At 36.7% G+C, this 19,318-nt stretch overlaps 1 protein-coding gene across 2 annotated transcripts in view; it reads right to left on the bottom strand.

Moving 5' to 3' along the window:
* The window catches only part of vps50 (VPS50 EARP/GARPII complex subunit), a 203,357-nt gene that overhangs the window by 83,778 nt on the left and 100,261 nt on the right, over positions 1-19,318 (bottom strand). For both annotated transcript variants that reach the window (XM_007259800.4, XM_007259801.4), the window contains exons 14-19: positions 13,332-13,423; positions 13,120-13,214; positions 11,304-11,402; positions 10,035-10,125; positions 2,895-3,071; positions 1,647-1,765 (exon numbers count right to left, since the gene is read on the bottom strand). In XM_007259800.4, the coding sequence (XP_007259862.3) occupies positions 1,647-1,765; positions 2,895-3,071; positions 10,035-10,125; positions 11,304-11,402; positions 13,120-13,214; positions 13,332-13,423 (673 nt within the window). The remainder of the gene's footprint in view (positions 1-1,646; positions 1,766-2,894; positions 3,072-10,034; positions 10,126-11,303; positions 11,403-13,119; positions 13,215-13,331; positions 13,424-19,318) is intronic.

The raw sequence follows: 19,318 nt of genomic DNA, 5'->3' as shown, positions 1-19,318 counted from the left end.
TTAGAGTCTTACGCCAAAGCAGATTGGACAAGTAAAATGAATCACCATGCTGAATTGGAGCTTTCTGTGTTTTGATCACAATATGAAAGCAAAACAATGCTGTGTTTAATGCTGTGTTGAGGGTGCACTCACACTCGAAACAGAATTCAGAACATTATAATACTGATTTATTTTGGCAGAGTAGCAATAACATGCAACTGAAGTGTGTGAATGTGAAATTTGTTCTTCATTTAAGTAGTATTGAGTTACACTAAGAAACGAGTGAAATGTGCAGCTTTGTCTCCTTTTCTTTTATATGCAAAACAAACTTTTTTTGGTTACGTGCTGCACCAAGAACCGACACCAGAAACTAATACAAAGGGACTATACATACACAAGGAAAAGTAAAGGTATTTTGCAGTCAGATGGGCGACTTTTATTCACATTCCTACCAAAAATACAATCAGCTCTCTTTAAAAGTGTTCTTTGTCTTCCAGACCAAGTCTTGACTTTTTTTTGATCATTACTTTTAACTGCCATTTCAGCATGGTGCAATTACAACCTGAACTTAAAGGAGGACTAAGGTGTAAAATTGACTTTTGTTGTAGTAAAACCTGATCAAAAGTACTTACCTTTGTAAGTAAGTAAATTTTAACAGTTTGTCCAAACACCCTTCAGACTTGGTGACACAAATAAATCACTTTTTCCAACGTTATCCAGCTCAAAGTAGCTCCACACCTCCTTGCTGGAATCTAGGGAGCCCTGACATTTAAAACGAGGCAAATGCTTAATACAAATCACTGTGTTACATCAAATAGGTCTTCCTTGTAGCTCCGGGCACCGTCATCACTGTACTGATAAAGACAGACATATAGACATAGAGTCCATATATACGCATGTCTCCTGGCGCCGTCTGATGCGCTATGCAGAGTCTATGTATGCATGTCTATGCAATTACCAGTAGAGTAATGGGGGTGTTTGGAGCTGAAGCGTGCATTTTAGGATGCAAACAGTGGTTTTAATAAGCTTCTTGTGCACTTTTTAAGTTAATAATGCCTCGTTTTAAATGTCAGGGCTCTCCGGATTCTAGCAAGGAGGCGTGGAGCTACTTTGAACCTGAAAATTATGCCCCGTGTCACCAAGTCTGAAGGGTGTTTGGACATACTGTTAAAATTTCTGGATCTCTGTGTGCTATTAATCAAAGGTAAGAACTTTTTATCATGTTTTACTACACCGAAAGTCCATTTTACACTGGAGTTCTCCTTTATCCGAAGTTTAATGACTATCTGACATCTTTTTTTTCGATTCTTAGGCAGCTGCTTGCTGTCTGTAAGGACAAGGTTTGAGAAGAACCTTGAAATTTGCTTCGCACCACACAAAACATGAACCACTCCCCGCCAACAGTATTTGCAATGTAACTATTAAATATTATTAATGCATTTTACTGACCATGTCAAATTAATGTTTCTAACTACGACCACATGTAGCAACAAGACACATCTGTGGTTGTGCAGGACAGCAAGTTTTACAATAATAATGAATAGATTAATAGATTTAGAAGTTAAATTCATGGATTTGGATTAAAGAATTAAAACATTTAAACATGGAAATTTCACAGTATGTTTCTTGGAGACAGCCTCTAGAGTCAAACTGCCACTAATACTGACCTTTTAGCAGGAACATCTCCGGTCTGCTCATCCACATAGTCCTGCTTCAGCTCTTCCGCCACATCACTGTCACTGTCATAGTCCTGATATACATTCTTCTCCAGCTCATCTGACTCATACTGAAGAGAGAGAGAGAGAGAGTGGAACAGATGCAGAGAGGGTTAAGGAAGAGTGATGGTCACTCATGGCCTGAGAGAAACCTTGGCTAAGAGGCGAGCAGCTTCCCACGCGTTCTCCTTATTCACATTTATTTATCACAGCTCAGAATTCAGGTCCTTTCAAAACAGTCCAGCAAAATGTTCAGGTCTGGAGTAAACACATAAATACAAAAAGGGGATGAAATAGATGAGAACCTTGCACTGAATCTAAATCAGTGGGGGTATTGTGGGAGAATTTTTTGTATGCAGCGCACAGAACGAAGCACAGAACAGATGTGAGACAGAGTGCAACTGAAGAATTCAAGACGCATTTTGTAAAAACTGTCACAATAATCATTTTCAATTAAATTTTATTTATTTATTTCATTTTTGCCCAGGCTTTGGAAATGCTGCTGTGATGAGCGTTACAGACAGTGTGTGTACCTTATGAAGGCTTCGAGCGAGTGCTGCTGGATGGACGATGAGCTCTTATGTCATAATTAAGCATCGCATTAACTCTGGCTGCCCACTTAACAGCACAGATTAATCGAATCTGCTTTTCACAATCTTTCCCAGCCTGTTGTCTCAAGGTAAAAACACTTCTTTCGGGGGCCGCACTATTGCCAGTGTAAATGCTCTATTTACTTTCATTGTCCCAATCGCTCTTCTGAAATGTCAAGCACATCTGAGTGCTAATAACAGCCAGTACATTCCATACAGGCACTGTGCCCCTCCATAAAGCTGATACGGCTGCTGTGCGGCAGTTCGAGAGACTATAAAACACTTAATGTCCGTAATTAATTACGTCCAGCTTAATTACAGCCACTATTTATTCTCTCGTTTCAGTAATAACTTGCTGCGGCATCAATGACGCTACTACAGACGGAACTGAAGTTCACTTAAGCCTGATGGAATAAAGTACAACAAGCATCTGCTGTGGAAAACACACAGAGCAGCACTCAATGCTTTACAGTTATTACTTCAGCAATAAAACAGATAAAACAGTAATCACTTTTATAGCATTTTAAAGCCAAGCAGGAGACGTTTAATCAATGCCCCAATATGGTGTGTAAAATGTAATGTAATTGTAATAACTCGGTAATAAACCTACCCCATTGGAGGCCAAGACATCTTCAGTCTCCTCTTCTTTATTGTCTATCTGCATCTCAAAAGGGTTTCCTCCTTGAACAAACTGCTCAAACAGGGAGAGCTCCACAGGCTCGCTGGAAGTCGGCTGTCGGCTTGGGGAAACTGATGGAGATCGGCATTGTCCCATGAACTTAAACTCCTATAAATGCAAATATATACAAAAAAGCAAGAATAACATTTAATTCATTTATTGGGCATTTGTCTGAAGCACTAATACAGAGAGACTTTTGCTTGAATTGTGTTAGAATATGGAGGCAAATGTTGTGGTAGCAGTCAAGCCCAAAATCTTCTTATTGCTGTTGTGTGGGGTGGTTGCTTGATGAGGTATCAGAGATCTAATTAACCACATATTGAGCAGACCCTCATATCAAAAACGACTTTTTAATTAATCCTGTTGCACCCACCCTAATACACTAAGACTCCTATGATCACCACCTTTTCTCAAAGTGCTGCCAATATAGCTTTAGTAGGCAGCCAGAACGTTAGCGATACATTAGCTAACAGATGTCTGTGCTGACCAGCAACACAATAGGAGCAATAAGGAAAGAGTGTCATCTTCTTCCCTTCTCCTTCTTCAAAAAATAAAAAATAGCCAATTGTGCTCTCTCAGACTCCGGCCATAGTGTTAGCATCTTAGGCTACGTTCATATTACCAGGCTGAAGTGACTCAAATCAGATTTTTTGCTCAATGTGGTTCAGATCTGATTTTTTCATGGCTGTGTGAACGTGCCAAAATGACATTTTTTAAATTTAGATTTGAGTCACTTTTACACGTGGTCATAAATCGGATACATATCTGAACCATTGACATGCGACATGAATGTGAAAATTCAAATCTAAATTCATGCGTGTTTTGCTTTTACACATGCGCTACGTGCTTCTCACTCGTACCCACACATCTCTTGTGCAGCAGTGCAGCTACAGCTGCAAAAACAGCAAAAGCAAGCCACCTGTTTTTTTTCATCACCTCAGACATTATGAATTACAAAACTGAAAGTGATCTACTGTAATTTTTATTTTACCATAATTTACACCCTTGTCCAGTAGCTGGCAAGTGTGCATAGAAATGAGCTATTGTGTTTTTTTTTTTCTTTGATCTCAGCGTCTTGGATCCTATAAGTGCACGACCTCAGTGTCTAATCAAATCACTATATACCCTGAAAATGTCTTCATAGTTTAAAAAAGGAGAGTAAAAAATAGTAACAGATGCAATAGAAAATGTTGAAAAGCTTCCTCCACAAGCAGCAGTTAATATAAGTATGCGAGTAAGTGGCAGTAAAGAGGTAACGAGGTATTAGCAGAGTATAAGTGGGAGCAAGAGTTCATGTGGCTGAGGAAAAGAGGATGGCAAATCATTCTGCAGCATCTGCAGAAAAGATAGCATGCGTTAATGGATAAGTCATATTGTCACATAATGAATCTAAAACGCATTTGCAGAAATTGCCACTATACGATTATAAAACTAGCCACGGTCATCCAGAGCATGGCAATGGCTAACATTTTAAATAATACATTTAAAGGGTCCATCATTAAAAATATAAATGAGGTGGTAATAACTGAAATAATGTTTACGTCCCTGTTCATCAAAACGACAAAGAAAAGTCTAAAGTAAAGCCTGGGAATTAAAACATAGTATGCCACAGGGAATAGTGTTATCCACTACAATACAACCACCCAAAAACGTTTTCAGAAATGTCAGAGGATAATATCAAATTCTTTTAAAAATACTGAACTTGTCTGCATAGAGTTTTTAAAACTGTATTTTTTTCCCAAATTGATTAACCTCTAATGATAAAAGGAAGATACATTAAAAAAAAAGTTTGTCCAGTCACAATTTCACATAATCAAATCTGATAGTATTGAACACTAAAACAGACGGTCATGAAACACATCAGAGCCACAGTGTCTTAAAGCAGAAGGAAAACAGACAATTCTTTTGACAAACATCCGTCCACATAAAAACACAGACAGAGTTTTAACAGCCTCCACCCTGGAGAGCATCTTCCACATCTTTCATGTGGTCATGAAGTCAAAAGGTCACAGAGTGGGCGAGCAAGTCTGTCAGCATTTCGCTGTGCACCTTTCAGCTAACTCTGTTTATTGTATTCGCTAAACTAAAACAGAGCTTAAAAAAGACAGCATGCTGTTTCTGACTCTGAAACACAGTCTGACTGAGTTCAGCAGTTCCTCTCAGTGCTGAGGGTTCCTCATGTTTCTGCAGGGGATGTTCTCTGAATGCTCATTAATGACAGGCATGTTGACATGCAGGTAGTTTTAGGTCATGCTAAGCCTGCCATGACATCTCCACTGCCTATGTTTCCCATCAACAGCCCTGTGACGCAGAAGGGCAAATGTTGTTTGGTAAACGATTGCTTCACTAATAATAAATTCATAGTAGATACTAAATAACTGAAAGCACTGACTAAAGAGTTACAGAACAATTCATAGTGGATACAACACAGTTCAAAGTGAATACTAAGAAAAAAAGAAAACAGTGGACACTGAATTATTCATTGTAGGTACAGAATAATTAAAAGGGGATACAAAATAACATCATAACTACTGAATAATCTATAGTGGCTACTGAGTAAGTCATAGGGTGTACTAAATAGTACATAGTGGATGTTGAATAAGTCATAGCAGGTACTAAATTATACATAATGAATACTGACTAATTCATAGTGGATAATGAATAATTCACAGTAGTTACTGAATAATTCATAGTTGATACTGAATAATCCACAGTAGTTAATGAATAATTCAGAGTGGATACTAAACAATACACAGTAGATACTGAATAATTCAGAGTGGATACTAAACAATACACAGTAGATACTGAATAATTCATAATTGATACTGAATAATCTATAGTAGTTAATGCATAACTCAGAGTGGATACTAAACAATACACAGCATATACTGAATAATTCATAGTAGTTAATGAATAATTCAGAGTGGATATTGAACAATACACAGTAGATACTGAATAATTCATAGTTGATACTGAATAATCTACAGTAGTTAATGAATAATTCAGAGTGGATACTAAACAATACACAGTATATGCTGAATAATTCACAGTAGTTAATGAATAATTCACAGTGGATACTGAACAATACACAGTAGATACTGAATAATTCTTAATAAATAATACTAAATAATATACAGTAGTTAATGCATTATTCAGAGTGAATACTAAACAATACACAGTAGATACTGAATTATTCTTACTAAATAATACTAAATAATATACAGTAGTTAATAAATAATTCAGAGTGGACACTGAACAATACACCATAAATACTGGATAATTCATAGTGGATACTGAATAATCCACAGTAGTTAATGAATAATTCAGAGTGGATACTGAACAATACACCATAGATACTGGATAATTCATACTAAATAATACTAAATAATCTACAGCAGTTAATGAATAATTCAGAGTGGATACTAAACAATACACAGTAGATACTGAATAATTAATACTAAATAATACTAAATAATATACAGTAGTTCATGAATAATTCAGAGTGGATACTAAACAATACACAGTAGATACTGAATAATTAATACTAAATAATACTAAATAATCTACAGTAGTTCAAGAATAATTCAGAGTGCATACTAAACAATACACAGTCGATACTGAATAATTCGTAGTGAATACTGAATAATCTACAGTAGTTAATGAATAATTCAGAGTGCATACTAAACAATACACAATTGATACTGAATAATTCATAGCGTATACTGAATACTCCACAGTAGTTAATGAATAATTCAGAGTGGATACTAAACAATACACAGTAGATACTGAATAATGCATGGTGGATACTGAATAATTCATAGTTGATACGAATACTGAACAATACAGAGTAGATACTGAATAATTCATAACGTATATTGAACAAATCGTAGTATTCATTAACTATTATGAATTATTGAGTGTCCACTTAGTGCAAATGAGAATTAAGTCATAATGTTTACTGGATAATTCACAGTATATTGAGACTAATACACAGTAGCTACTGGATAGTTAATTGTAATTACAGAATAATTCATAGTGGTTACTGAAATGTTCACAGTAGATAATACAGTAGAGAATAATCCATATTGGCTACTAAATAAATCACAAAAACCTCTGTGAATTATTAATTGTCCACATTGTGAATTCAAAAACTAAATGAGCTTTAAAACATTGTGGTGACTAAATAATTCTTAGTATTCTGTAAGCAACACTATATAGCTATTATCTACAGTGGTAATTTAGTTTAAATGAGTATTAATACATAGCAGACATTTAACATTCCATGGTGGACACTGAAAAACCCATAGGACTGAATAATTCATAGTAGATACTGAGTTTGCCAAGATAATGAATAACTCATGAATAATGCATCTTACATTTTTATTTTAAAAAGTCTAGGTTATAAGGGGCTAAATGGTGAGTTTGTATTAGTGTTTGGACTGCACTTTGATTTGCTGTTGATTGTACGCTCAAGTTCTGCATTAAATTTTATCTTCACGCTTAACAATTTGACTCCGGGTCTGCATAAAGCAACTCAACACAGTTTAGTTTAAAGGGGGTAAGCTTGAAGAATAGCTCTGCCATGATGAAATGAGCTGTGTAATTCATCTTTTGAAACATGGCAGGTCATAAAGAGCAAAGCATGAGATTCAATCAGCACATAGATTGCCTTAAACAAACTTAAAATGCTTATGTTCAAACTCTTTCAAACATCAAGACACTGAGAAATCTGTGTGATGCTAATGGAGCTCATTACAGGCCTCCAGTGATTATGCAATTCTAATTCAACACTTTCTTCCTTCTTGTTGTTGTTTTTTTACTAAATAACAAACTGAAAAATTATTCCTTCTCTGAAGACAGTTTAACACCACTGAGGGCTTTTGTTTGCACTCGCTAATATGCAGATTTATTCACTCTCTCGGGTGACACTGGGTGTCTGGGACACGTCACAAAAATAACTTCCTGTGAGATTGGCATCTCCTAAGCTGAGCCTGCTGGAGAGTTAATGGTCCATGTTTGAATAAACTTGACAATGCTGCCTAGCTTCATTTATTAACTTGTCATTTCTTTCCTCAGGCTCAAATTGGAAATTGGTGAGATGCATTGTGACTGAAGAGAAAGTTGAAGGAGAGAGTTAATCTAGTAACTGGATTCAATAATTTCTTTCTCTTTTCCTATCCTATAGGCAGTGCAGAAGGAAATCACAGGGTCTTACTGAGCTTCAAAGGAGGAACAATGGTTTCTAGGAAGAATTTCATTTTTATTCATCTTGTTGCAAGGTTTCAGAACTAGCATTTTTCCACAATCAAGTTTAGAGTGACAATAAAAGGGTAACATGCCAAATTAAAATGTGTCCAATCAGGATTACATCTCAGTGGTAAACAGACAGCTAAATGAGCTTCCCCTTTGGTTACCACTTGAGGCGCCATGCATAGGACAGCAATTAACACAATCAGGAACTGACTGGGTAATTAACCAGGCACTTTGGATTTCCAGTCCGAGGGAACATATACATCACAAGTGTAGAATGTTAATTTTTATGGCTTCTATTGGTCCACTGGACTAAGTGCTGCCACTATGATCAGGAGATCGCAAGTTCGAATCCTGTTCATGTAGTTTGCAATCAGCTGCCAGAGCCCTGAGAGAGCACAATTGGCCTTACTCTCTCTGGGTGGGTAGATGATGCTCTTTACCCTCATCCTACTGATTCCTAATATCCTAATGATTGAGTTGGGTAATTGGTAGTGTAAATTGAGGAGAAAATGGGAAAAAAACATTTAATTAGAAATAAAATTATATATATATATATGGTTTGGAGGTGTGTTTAGGGTCATTGTCCTGTTGTAGGACGAAATTGGCTCCGATCAGGCGCTGTCCACTGGGTATGGCATGGCGTTGCAAAATGGAGTGATAGCCTTCCTTATTCAGAATCCCTTTTACCCTGTACAGATCTCCCACCTTACCAGCACCAAAGCAACCCCAGACCATCACATTACCTCCACCATGCTTAACAGATTTTATTAGCCAGTCTCAGATATGGCTTTTTCTTTGCCACTCTGCCCTGAAGCCCAAAATCCCGCAGCCGCCTCTTCACTGTAGATGTTGACACTGGTGTTTTGTGGGTACTATTTAATGAAGATGCCAGTTGGGGACCTGTGAGGCATCTGTTTCTCAAACTAGAGACTCTAATGTACTTATCTTCTTGCTTAGTTGTGCAACGCGGCCTCCCACTTCTTTTTCTACTCTGGTTAGAGCCTGTTTGTACTGTCCTCTGAAGGGAGTAGTACACACCGTTGTAGGAAATCTTCAATTTCTTAGCAATTTCTCGCATGGAATAGCCTTCAAGCATTTAGGCCTCTTCGTAATGCAAAAAATGGGATGAGTTGCTTCCAACATGTGAACAGAATAACAAAAACTAAAATGTTGAGAATCAGAATATTAACTACAAACAAGACCAATTTTGTTATTAAAAAGTCAATTATAAAAACAGCACTGTGGGAAGGGTCATTAACCCCCTGGAGTCTGATTTTGTCAGTGCAATGAGCTGTGCAAAAGTGGCTCAAACAACACGGTCATGATTTATCTCCATATGTACAATAATTGCCATTCCTTAAATGAACTCCATCAGTATCAATTGATCTAGATGGGAAGGGATGGTAAAGGTCAAATATGTCACATGAAGCAATTAGGGTTTCTTTTCTGGTTGTAGTTCAAAAAATGGAACAAGTTGCTTTTCAGTGAACAGAATAAATAATAATAACTAGCATGTTGAGAATCTGAATTTGAGCTTCAATCAATACAATGTGGGTTGTTAAAAAGGGCTCCTTATAATAACAGTATTGTGGGAAGAGTCTTTAACCCCCTGGTTATTCTTCTCAGTGCAGTGAGCTGTGCAAAACTCAAACAACAATGTCCTGGTTCATGACCATATGTACAGTGATTGCCATGCCTACCAATGAGTGACAGCAAACACAACTGGTCTAAATTAGATCTGATAGTAAAGTTCAAATGTGCCATATGTAGCATGTTGTTTGTACTGCAGGCTTCCTCCTGTGCTGTGATTAAACTTACATGAAGCTGGGCAATGCTGAAGTTGGACTTCACAGGGCACAACTCCCACGTTTCATTTTCCAGAAACATCCTCAGTTCCTCCAGGCGAGTTCTGAGGCCAGAGAAAGAAACAGGAGGTCAACATTTGCATGGACAATGTGGGAAGAATAAAACTATAACTCCACGTATCACCTAATGGAGAAATAGCATGAAGAAAAGGTCACAATCAGCAGTTTGAAGACGGTTAGCTGCCTCTCTTCTTCAGATCGCTGCATAAGTACCGCTTAAGGCTTGCCTGGGTCAATATCAACAGCTTTCCCAGAAATGTCAGTATTAACTCTTCCCATTATTTGAAATTTGAAGATAATCCTAAAATAAAGCACAAGAGAGTTTCAGTTTCTCGCTAATCTTGATGGGGTTAGAGAATCCGGTTTCGAGCTAAGTGGATGCGAATGTTACAGCTATGGAATTTAAATAAGATGCACTAGAATCAGCCTCCCAGCAAGGCTGAATGAGATTTTGATGCGATCAATGCAAAAATTTGCATTTATCTGATGTGGGATGTCTTATAATGCATCATATTCACAATTACTACTTATTTAACGAAAAAAAGGGGGAAGGGGGTATAATGTCATTTTTGTCCTCTGTGCCAGAAGGCGTAATATATATTCTGCCGATGAAATGTGTTAATGCAGAATGCGTGACAGCAGAGACAGCATGCATTCAGGAGGCTGACAGATAATCACTTTTTATGGATGCCGCCCAAGCGCTCGCAAAACTCTACAATAATTGTGGAATTATGCAAGCGAAATCGAGCCCCTCCCCTTCCTCCCTCGAGTGAAAGTGTCTCCACAGTGCTGAAGGTGTCATTTGGGGAAATGGAGAGAGAGAGAGAGAAAAAGAGAGACGATGACCCTTACCCCACTTTCCCATCCCATCCCCACTCAGCACACGCTGCTCAAGCCTTTCCAGCACAGCCGCATTGGAACTAAACATTACTGACAACATCATACAATACCATACAAGTAATCTGCATGTATAATGACATATTTATGCACCCTAATATTCACATAATTCATTCAGGCTCACACATTTGTGCAGATGCAGAACTGCAGCACTGGAATTCACTCTCAGATTCACTGGGATGCACTGTTTCACAGCATATGGAGTATAGGATGCAAACCTTGTGCACATGTTCGCTCTCAAGAAACTGAAACGAAGGAAATAAACTGAAGTGCAGAAATGAAAGGAGCGTACGGGTCAGGCACAGACACAAGTGGTCCATCTTACCTGTGATAGTTCTTAAAGTAATTCACACTCTGCCTCTTAATGGACTCCTGCAGCACCTCTGACTTACTGCCACAGAACTCTTCCCCCACTTGCATTAGCCTGGGGAAACAGAAATGAAAGAATACATGAAAAATAGTATAGTATAGACAAATAGTAGTAATAGTAATAGTATAGACAAAGCATATAAACATTCAATAGATGGAGTGAAGTAAGATATGGCTTGGCCTTTGTTGAATAAAGTATAAAAAGAAGTTTTGCAACTTTTTCCTATGAATATTTGTTAGACATGATTCATTTCAAGTCTCATTAGTAAAATGCAGTAAAAAAAAAATATTTATATTTGTTTTATCTTTCTTTTAGCAGAGGATCATCTTTAATATACAGATTTTCTCATATTTAGAGGTCCAAAGATGTACTTCATAGTAATTTTTTTTTTCTCCACTAAATCAAATCATACAGATATGAAATTAAGACGGATAGAAGGTACTGCTCCTCAGTTGTACGTTATGTGTATCAACCAGCCTCAAAGTTGGCACTATATTGCAGATATATACAACTATAATGGACTCTATAACTAATAAGCCATAAAAGCCTAATTACCCCACTCTCCAATATTTTCCCTTTTTTAAAAATACTTTTCATATGATCAGTTTACTTTTTTTTGCAAACCATGTCTGTTTTTTTGTCTGCACACACAAGAGTCAACACTTTAATAATTCTAACAAAAAAAACAAATAAAAACAATAATAAAAACTAATTTATTTTGTATAATCCTTAGATTTTAGAATTAATTTTAGAGTTATCTTCACCTAGTAAACATTTTTGCTGATTACTTATACTCGCAAATCATTTCTAGATTTGTTGAATGTTCATTACACACATTGAAAACAGTTTTTTTAAACAGTTTTTGTTAATTCTTGAGTTATAGACATTAAAAACTACATGCAAAAATCTTATTTGCAATTTGGAACATTTAGCTCCACCCATTAGGGTTTTTTTGCCACTTTAAAAAATATGACCCAAACAAAATATAGTTGTTGTTTTTTTTTTTGTTTGTTTGAGTATCATTTATTTATTTATACTCTTATTTATACACTAGTCTAATAAATACTAAACTTGTTTACTCAAGTTACAAAAGCTTAAAATAAATCTAATAATTAGCAATTTAACTCCACCCAGTAACACGTGAACAACCTAACTTTAAAATCCAGTTATAGGTTTATTGCTGCATCTTCATAAATCTGCTCTGAAACTATTCACTATAAGACTCTCCACCTCATTAAATCCTAAACAATTATCAGCTCTTTTATTTGACATTTGGTAAAAACAGTTGGTAAAAACAATTAACAACTTATTTGGCATCAGTGACACGTGCTGCTTTTGTGTTAACAGGCATTTAATTTCAGGTTTAAAACTGACAGAATGCTAACCTTACTGCCCTGTCCTACATAACTGTACATTTATGTGAAACATAAATAAAACTATTGTAATTATTTGAGCTTATTAACCCCACAGAGTTCATTCAATAGCAAAGTTGACCCATGCAGACAGGCACAGCAGGATGCTTTGACTCTTCCTGCTGACCCGTGATTGGGGGTCAGCCAAACATTGCCACAGCTTCACGCACTCAGCGGACTTTTAATTGTGTGGCTTGTAAGGGGCAGTCTAGGGTACCCCTCTCACCGTGGGACAAGCGGCTTCAGTGCCCTCTGCCGCCTCCCCTCTGCTGGGTTAAAGGGGGTTTCACACAGGCCCTGGGCAGCAGAGCTGGTCTCCGGCCAATCCAATTAGCACTAATGAGGACGTGGCTCCCTACCTGCTGATAACATCCAGCACCACAATGAAGTCGTCGTACTTGAAGTTGGACATGTCTGTGCCGAGTAAATAGGCTTTCACTTTTAGCTGGACGTCCTGAGAGCAGAGAGAGTGAGTAAGAGAGAGATGGGGGAGGGGAGGAACGGTTAGAGAACTACACAGAAATTGAAATAAAAAAAAGTAAGTAACTTAGTCAAGAACTGCGGTATTTACCTGCCAAATGCGGGTGAGGCCATGCTCCAGCTTCTTCTTCACATAGCTGCGACCCACTGTAGAATCGCCGGGGCTTTCACTATTTGTTCCATCTGCAAAAAACAGAACAGGACAAGCCTTTAGCCATTCATGAAAGAAACATACATTTGATTAAGGTAATACGCAAAGGTTTAGGGACCTGACTGAGATTCTTCAAGTTGAAGGTTTGAGACAAATAATAATGAATTAAAAAAAAAGAACTACAAATAATGGGAAATTATTATTTTTTCTTATACACTGGTGAGGCTGGACAGAGGCTGGACAGAGTATTAAAGCTCTTGTTGACCATGGAGAGACAACAGTCTCTGGGTTGAGACAGGAAGTTGTGAGTGAGAGCATGAGAGAAAGCATAAAAACTTATTTCATTGTTGAATCCTGCTCTGCCATCCAGTAAAAAAAAATCAGGTAACAACATGTGTTTGTGGCTTGCTATTGAGAGAATCTTTTTTTTTTTACTTTATTTCTATTTTCTCCCAATTACCCAAACCACTCATTAGGACTCCCCCTATCACTAGTGATGCCCCAACACCAGGAGGGTGAAGATTAGCACATGCCTCGCCCAATACATGTGAAGTCAGCCACCGCCTCTTCATGAACTGCTGCTCGGAGGAAAGCGCAGCGACTCAGTTCTGATACATCAGCTCACAGATGCTGAGCAACATCACCCTTTGGAGTGATGTAGGGAAAGAGCACCATCTACCCACCCAGAGAGCGCAAGGCCAATTGTGCTCTCTCTGGGCTCTCGGTAGCTGATGGTAAGCTACTGCTATTGAAAGAATCTTAGGCTAAGCTTAAATTAGGCTGCAATTCTTATACTATAATACTTCATAATATTTTGCATCTCTGCATTATAGTTTTTTTAAATGCTCAAAAACATTCCTGTAACTCCTGAATTTAATAATGGGGTGAAAATCAGGGATGTGGATCAGCATGTGGATTTATTGAGATTGCTTGATATTTGTATATAAAGAAAAAAATAAGAATGACTAGTCAAATAGTTATACAAAAGTCAAGAAACAGCCCTAACAGAGACTCTCTAGATCATATATTTAGCCTAAGAAGACTGAATTGTCTTTCCTAATTTATTAATTAATATATAATAAATTAATGCTTTATAGACCCTTTTCAGTTCCCTGCATCTCTGACATGTCTTCAGATGTCATCTACAAGTTGTTTGACTGAGGCAAATTTCAGATTCAAAACCTACTGTTTGCCAATTAGTTATTGAAGAAGTCATTTACATAAAGGATCACTTTTTCTAGTCTGCACTTTGGATGTTTACTCAATGTGTTTAACATAAGACATGAACATGACCAAACAGTTGTGTGTTTTAGTTTAGTTTGATTGTGTTTATTTATAATGTAATCTAAACAGCGATTATACAATGTTGTATTAGTAAACAATGCAGAAATACAGATTACAGATTACAGATTCCCAATAGGTTCACTGTACCCTAACAAATACTGCATGTTCCTTTGTAACAAAACATTCTCCTAAGCTAGGTCACCCCCCACCCCAACATACATCATACATACACACTATTTGAAAGGCAAAGCACACCACCAGGTCATAAACTAGCAAGGGCATATGCCCTGCTTTAAAGAGATATGAGAAACAGAGTTAAATGTAAAACAGTACAAGGACTTTCTGCTACACTGTCAATCAAAACATGGAAATAACTGATGGATATCTAAAATAAATTCAAACAAGTCCTCTGTGTTGCCGCTGTTCTTTTTTTTTTTTTTAGCGAAATCAATTAAAACCATATGCATGAAATTGGATTATCTAAGCTCACTATCACAAATGAGAACTGTCATCCTCCAAAACCAGGCATTCCTGCAGTATTACTGCACGTTCCAAACATCATGTAGCTACAGTACCAGGCAGACCTATGATAACCTTGAAGCTAAAAAGCATGACTGGGGCACTTTGCTAATGTAGGAGCCCAACAATGACGTTCTCTAATAGCATGCAGGCTGATTACCAGCGCTGGAGCACAGCTGCCACTCATCATTACGAGAGCTCATCCTGACGCTTGGCTGGGAGCTTAACAGAACAGGACACACGTCAGACCCACCACTTCACACTCACAGCAGCTACTTGGCCTGTGTGTTATGTAAGGAGTGTCAAAGTCATGAAAGCATCCAAGAGTGTATTTATGAGCATGCCAAAGAATGGTGAAGCTTAATCAAGAAAACAATCTGATCTTCAGTGTTCAGTGATGCGGCTTACATAAGAGTTGCATGTTATGTTGGTTACAGAAAGATCTTAACCTCCAAACGAAAACCAACAATAGCCAAATATGATTCCTTTGTTTTCATCATATTTAAACATATGGATGTTTGAGCTTCATTTAAACAGTAGAGAGAGATAGCAGAAATATACATAAACACAAAACAGGAGGAATGTCACTTAAAAACATTAAAAAAATGCTACGAATAGAAATGGACCTTTCATATGAAGACAGAATATCCCCACTTTTATTACTACCTAAAAAAATGATTTTGTAGGAGGCTGTCTTAGTCAAACCATTTGTGTTCAAAATGTTCAAAAACATTTTTTTGATCTTGATCCAAATAGATCCAATAATTTCCATTAGAATAAAGGTTGTAGCTATAGATATAGGGCATGGGAAAATAATTAGACAAGATCTCATTACAATTAGAAATCACTAATCTAACTGTCCACAAAATAATTTATAAGCAGAAAATCTTTAAAATAACTGCGAACATGACCAGGTCAGGCCATTTTTTTTAGAAGATCAGCCAAAGAACAGACCACTAAATGTGAATATATATATATATATATATATATATATATATATATATATATATATATAAATATATATATATATATATATATATATATATATATATATATATATATATATATAAGTATTTAATGTCATCACAGAACAAAGGAGGAAACTCTTGGGTCCCTATTTTAGTGATCTATAGAGGATTTCTATCAACTGTGATGTTTGATTTAGGGCATCAGTGTGTGTTTAGCATCGAGAGGACACAAAAAATAAGCCTTGCAGCTCAAAAGCACAAAAGGCTTGTACTAATTATCTTAATTAACTCTGGGTGTGTTTTGGGGCAATGTGCATTAAACTAATTAGCGTCACTGGCTATTCCCTCTGATTTTGGCAGATTGGTATTTTAACAGGGCAGCACTTCTGCACTTCTCAGCAGGGAAAACTGGCCGTGAAGGTATGCGAATAGGTCATTTACAGGACAAGCAATGATATTTTATTAATATTCTGTGTATTGTTGATGTAAAAGTCAGCTTTAAACACTGCACCCCATAAAAGTGTTGCTCTTTGCTTGTTATTTGTTTGTCTACTGGTATATTAAAATTTTATTAAATTAACACTTTTTAAAATGTAGTTTCGAATTAGTTTTGAAATTAAATTTAAATCAATTTAATATTCAACCTTCTGCCAAACTTTTCATCATTTTGAGTTTTGAATTTGGTTAAAAAAAATTATTTGGTGCATTCCTAGCAAGCAGACAAATAAGCTACAGATCTGATCAACACTGCTTTGTCAGTATTAGAAAGTGAATATTTTTTGGACTGCAGGGACCACACACAAATTGTATTTGGAAAAGAGACCTTTAGGATGCTTTTTTAATGTAATTGTTTTCTTTTATTCTAAAAAACATATTGTACATTTAAAAATAAAGTTAGTTTTAGTTTTTTTAATACAAAACATTTATTTATTTTTTGGTATTTTATTGTTGGTTATATGTTCGGCCATAAAATAAAATATTTGTCCATGCTGTATCAAAACAATTCTATGTACCAGACTTGGGAACAGGGGGTGTTCATAGGGGGTTTCACACAAGGCCATGTATATTTGGATTTTTTTATTCCTTAATAATAATGTGTTGTCTTTGACTACTATTTTAATTTGGTTTATGATCTGAAAAATTTAAGAGTGACAAACATGTAAAAAAAACAATGAAATGATGAAGGGGGCAAACACTTTCACACCATTTCACATACATTGCAGCAAAAAATGCAGGTATTCCAGGTGTGTAAGAGCTTGATTGAGCACATACACATGTGCCTGCTGCAACTGTGTGTCAAACCTGCCAGAGCCGTCTACACACACTCCTGTCCACTCGCATTCCGCAAACCCTGGAGTCACCTCTACCCGCGTCCACCCCATCCACATCAACCCCACCCACATCTGCCCGCTTTGACACAGGCTAGTCCTTGTGCAGTCCTGCCTACATTTAGCCTTCATCATCCTTGTCTTCACCCACCTGCTTTCATATCTTTCTTCTTATATGTTCATCCTTTCTGCCAAGTTCACTACAGACTCACACAAAGAAACACTGAATCAAGGTTGTCGTATGACTCGCAATGCAATTTCCAGTGGAGGTTATGCTGCTTTATTATGTTCTCTCATCCCGTTCCCCACATACTGCTTCTGCAAGCGGCCAATAATCCAACCGCCCAAGCCTGGCTCCTCCAGTGAGGGATAGAGCAGCATCATATCTCTTTATTTTATTTGTCGTAAATGTATTTTCTTGGCCAGAAGAAGAGAATCGGGAGACTGTGGTGCAGAGTAAATGTTTTTTATGGTTTATGGCTCAGCTCAGCTCACACGCAGCTGGCACTTAGCATACAGTACACACAGGCCAAAGACAAAGCTCAACATACAGTGTTACAGACAGTTTCTATTCCTACCCTCCCAAGTGGATGTTTGGGTCTGTGTATCTTGACCTGTTTAGTGACCTTTAAACTCTGGACTGAGAGAAGTTTTCGGAAGGTACAGAATGTACAACATTACACACTACATTCACACTGCACCTGACCAGCATTTTGATACAAAGCCATCAATCTACTTTTTAAGGCATGTGAAAAAATACACCATATGCAATATATATGTAAAAATGTAAAAAACGTAAAAATGTTCTCCTTAATCTCAGCTGAATTAATTGCAACTATAGCAAACTAGATGCCTCAATCAACTTTATTAAATTTCTTGTTAAAAGTTGTTCTGACTATGTTACTTGTGTGAGCAAAATTTAAAAAAAATGTAGTTGAACCCTTGTTGAGTCCAGGCCAACTACTCTTCATACATGATGTTGGATTTAATCATTTTTAATCACATTAATGTTTCACAAAAAAAAAAAAAAACTGTAACTGCGTGAGCTGTGATGTTTCAATGTTATACAGTTGGGTTTTGTGTGCAATACAGCTATTTTGAGTAAAATGCACACCTTTCCCACTGGCCCCTGGCAACATCTATTTGCATATTGGGCGTGTCCTTCCACCTCTGACTCACAATCAGAGTGTAATCATCACACTCAGGCTGATATATATGTTTATATAATAGTTAACTGCCTGATCTTATTGTTGAAGGCTGTAAGAGTAAGTTGCCATGCTTTGTTTTTTAGTGATGCATATGTAAATAAGATGGCACAACTTTTGCTTGGAATTCTTCGAAAATGTAACATTTCAATTTCAAAATTTTAATTATCTGAACTACAGATTTTCAGTTGAGACAACTATTGGTAGTTTTCTTCTAAATTTTGAGTTCTCTAAACTTTTTAAAATGTTTACATTGTATATTCACTTTGTGCAGGGCTGTAAAATTTAACATTAATTAATAACAATAACATTAATAATAACATTCAACATACTCCTGTTTCTTTATATACATTTATACTGTATATTCTATTATTATTATTATTATTATTATTATTAACAGTACTTCTCTACAGGAACTTTACAATACGTGTGTGCATTTCCACATGTGCAATCAATCGGTCAACTTAAAGGAGTAGTGGAACGCATACACTGAAATGGGTGTCCACAAATATTTGGACACATAAAATGTATGTGTGTTTGTGTGGTGCATAAAGGTGAATGTCTAGTGCGCGATTAGTCACCACCCCAGCACATTGTTAATAAATTCAGCTCATTACGCCTGC

The sequence above is a fragment of the Astyanax mexicanus genome, chromosome 3 (genome assembly GCF_023375975.1).
Source record: "Astyanax mexicanus isolate ESR-SI-001 chromosome 3, AstMex3_surface, whole genome shotgun sequence".
Taxonomy (NCBI): Eukaryota; Metazoa; Chordata; class Actinopteri; order Characiformes; family Acestrorhamphidae; genus Astyanax; species Astyanax mexicanus.
This window is presented reverse-complemented; position numbering and strand designations above follow the sequence as displayed.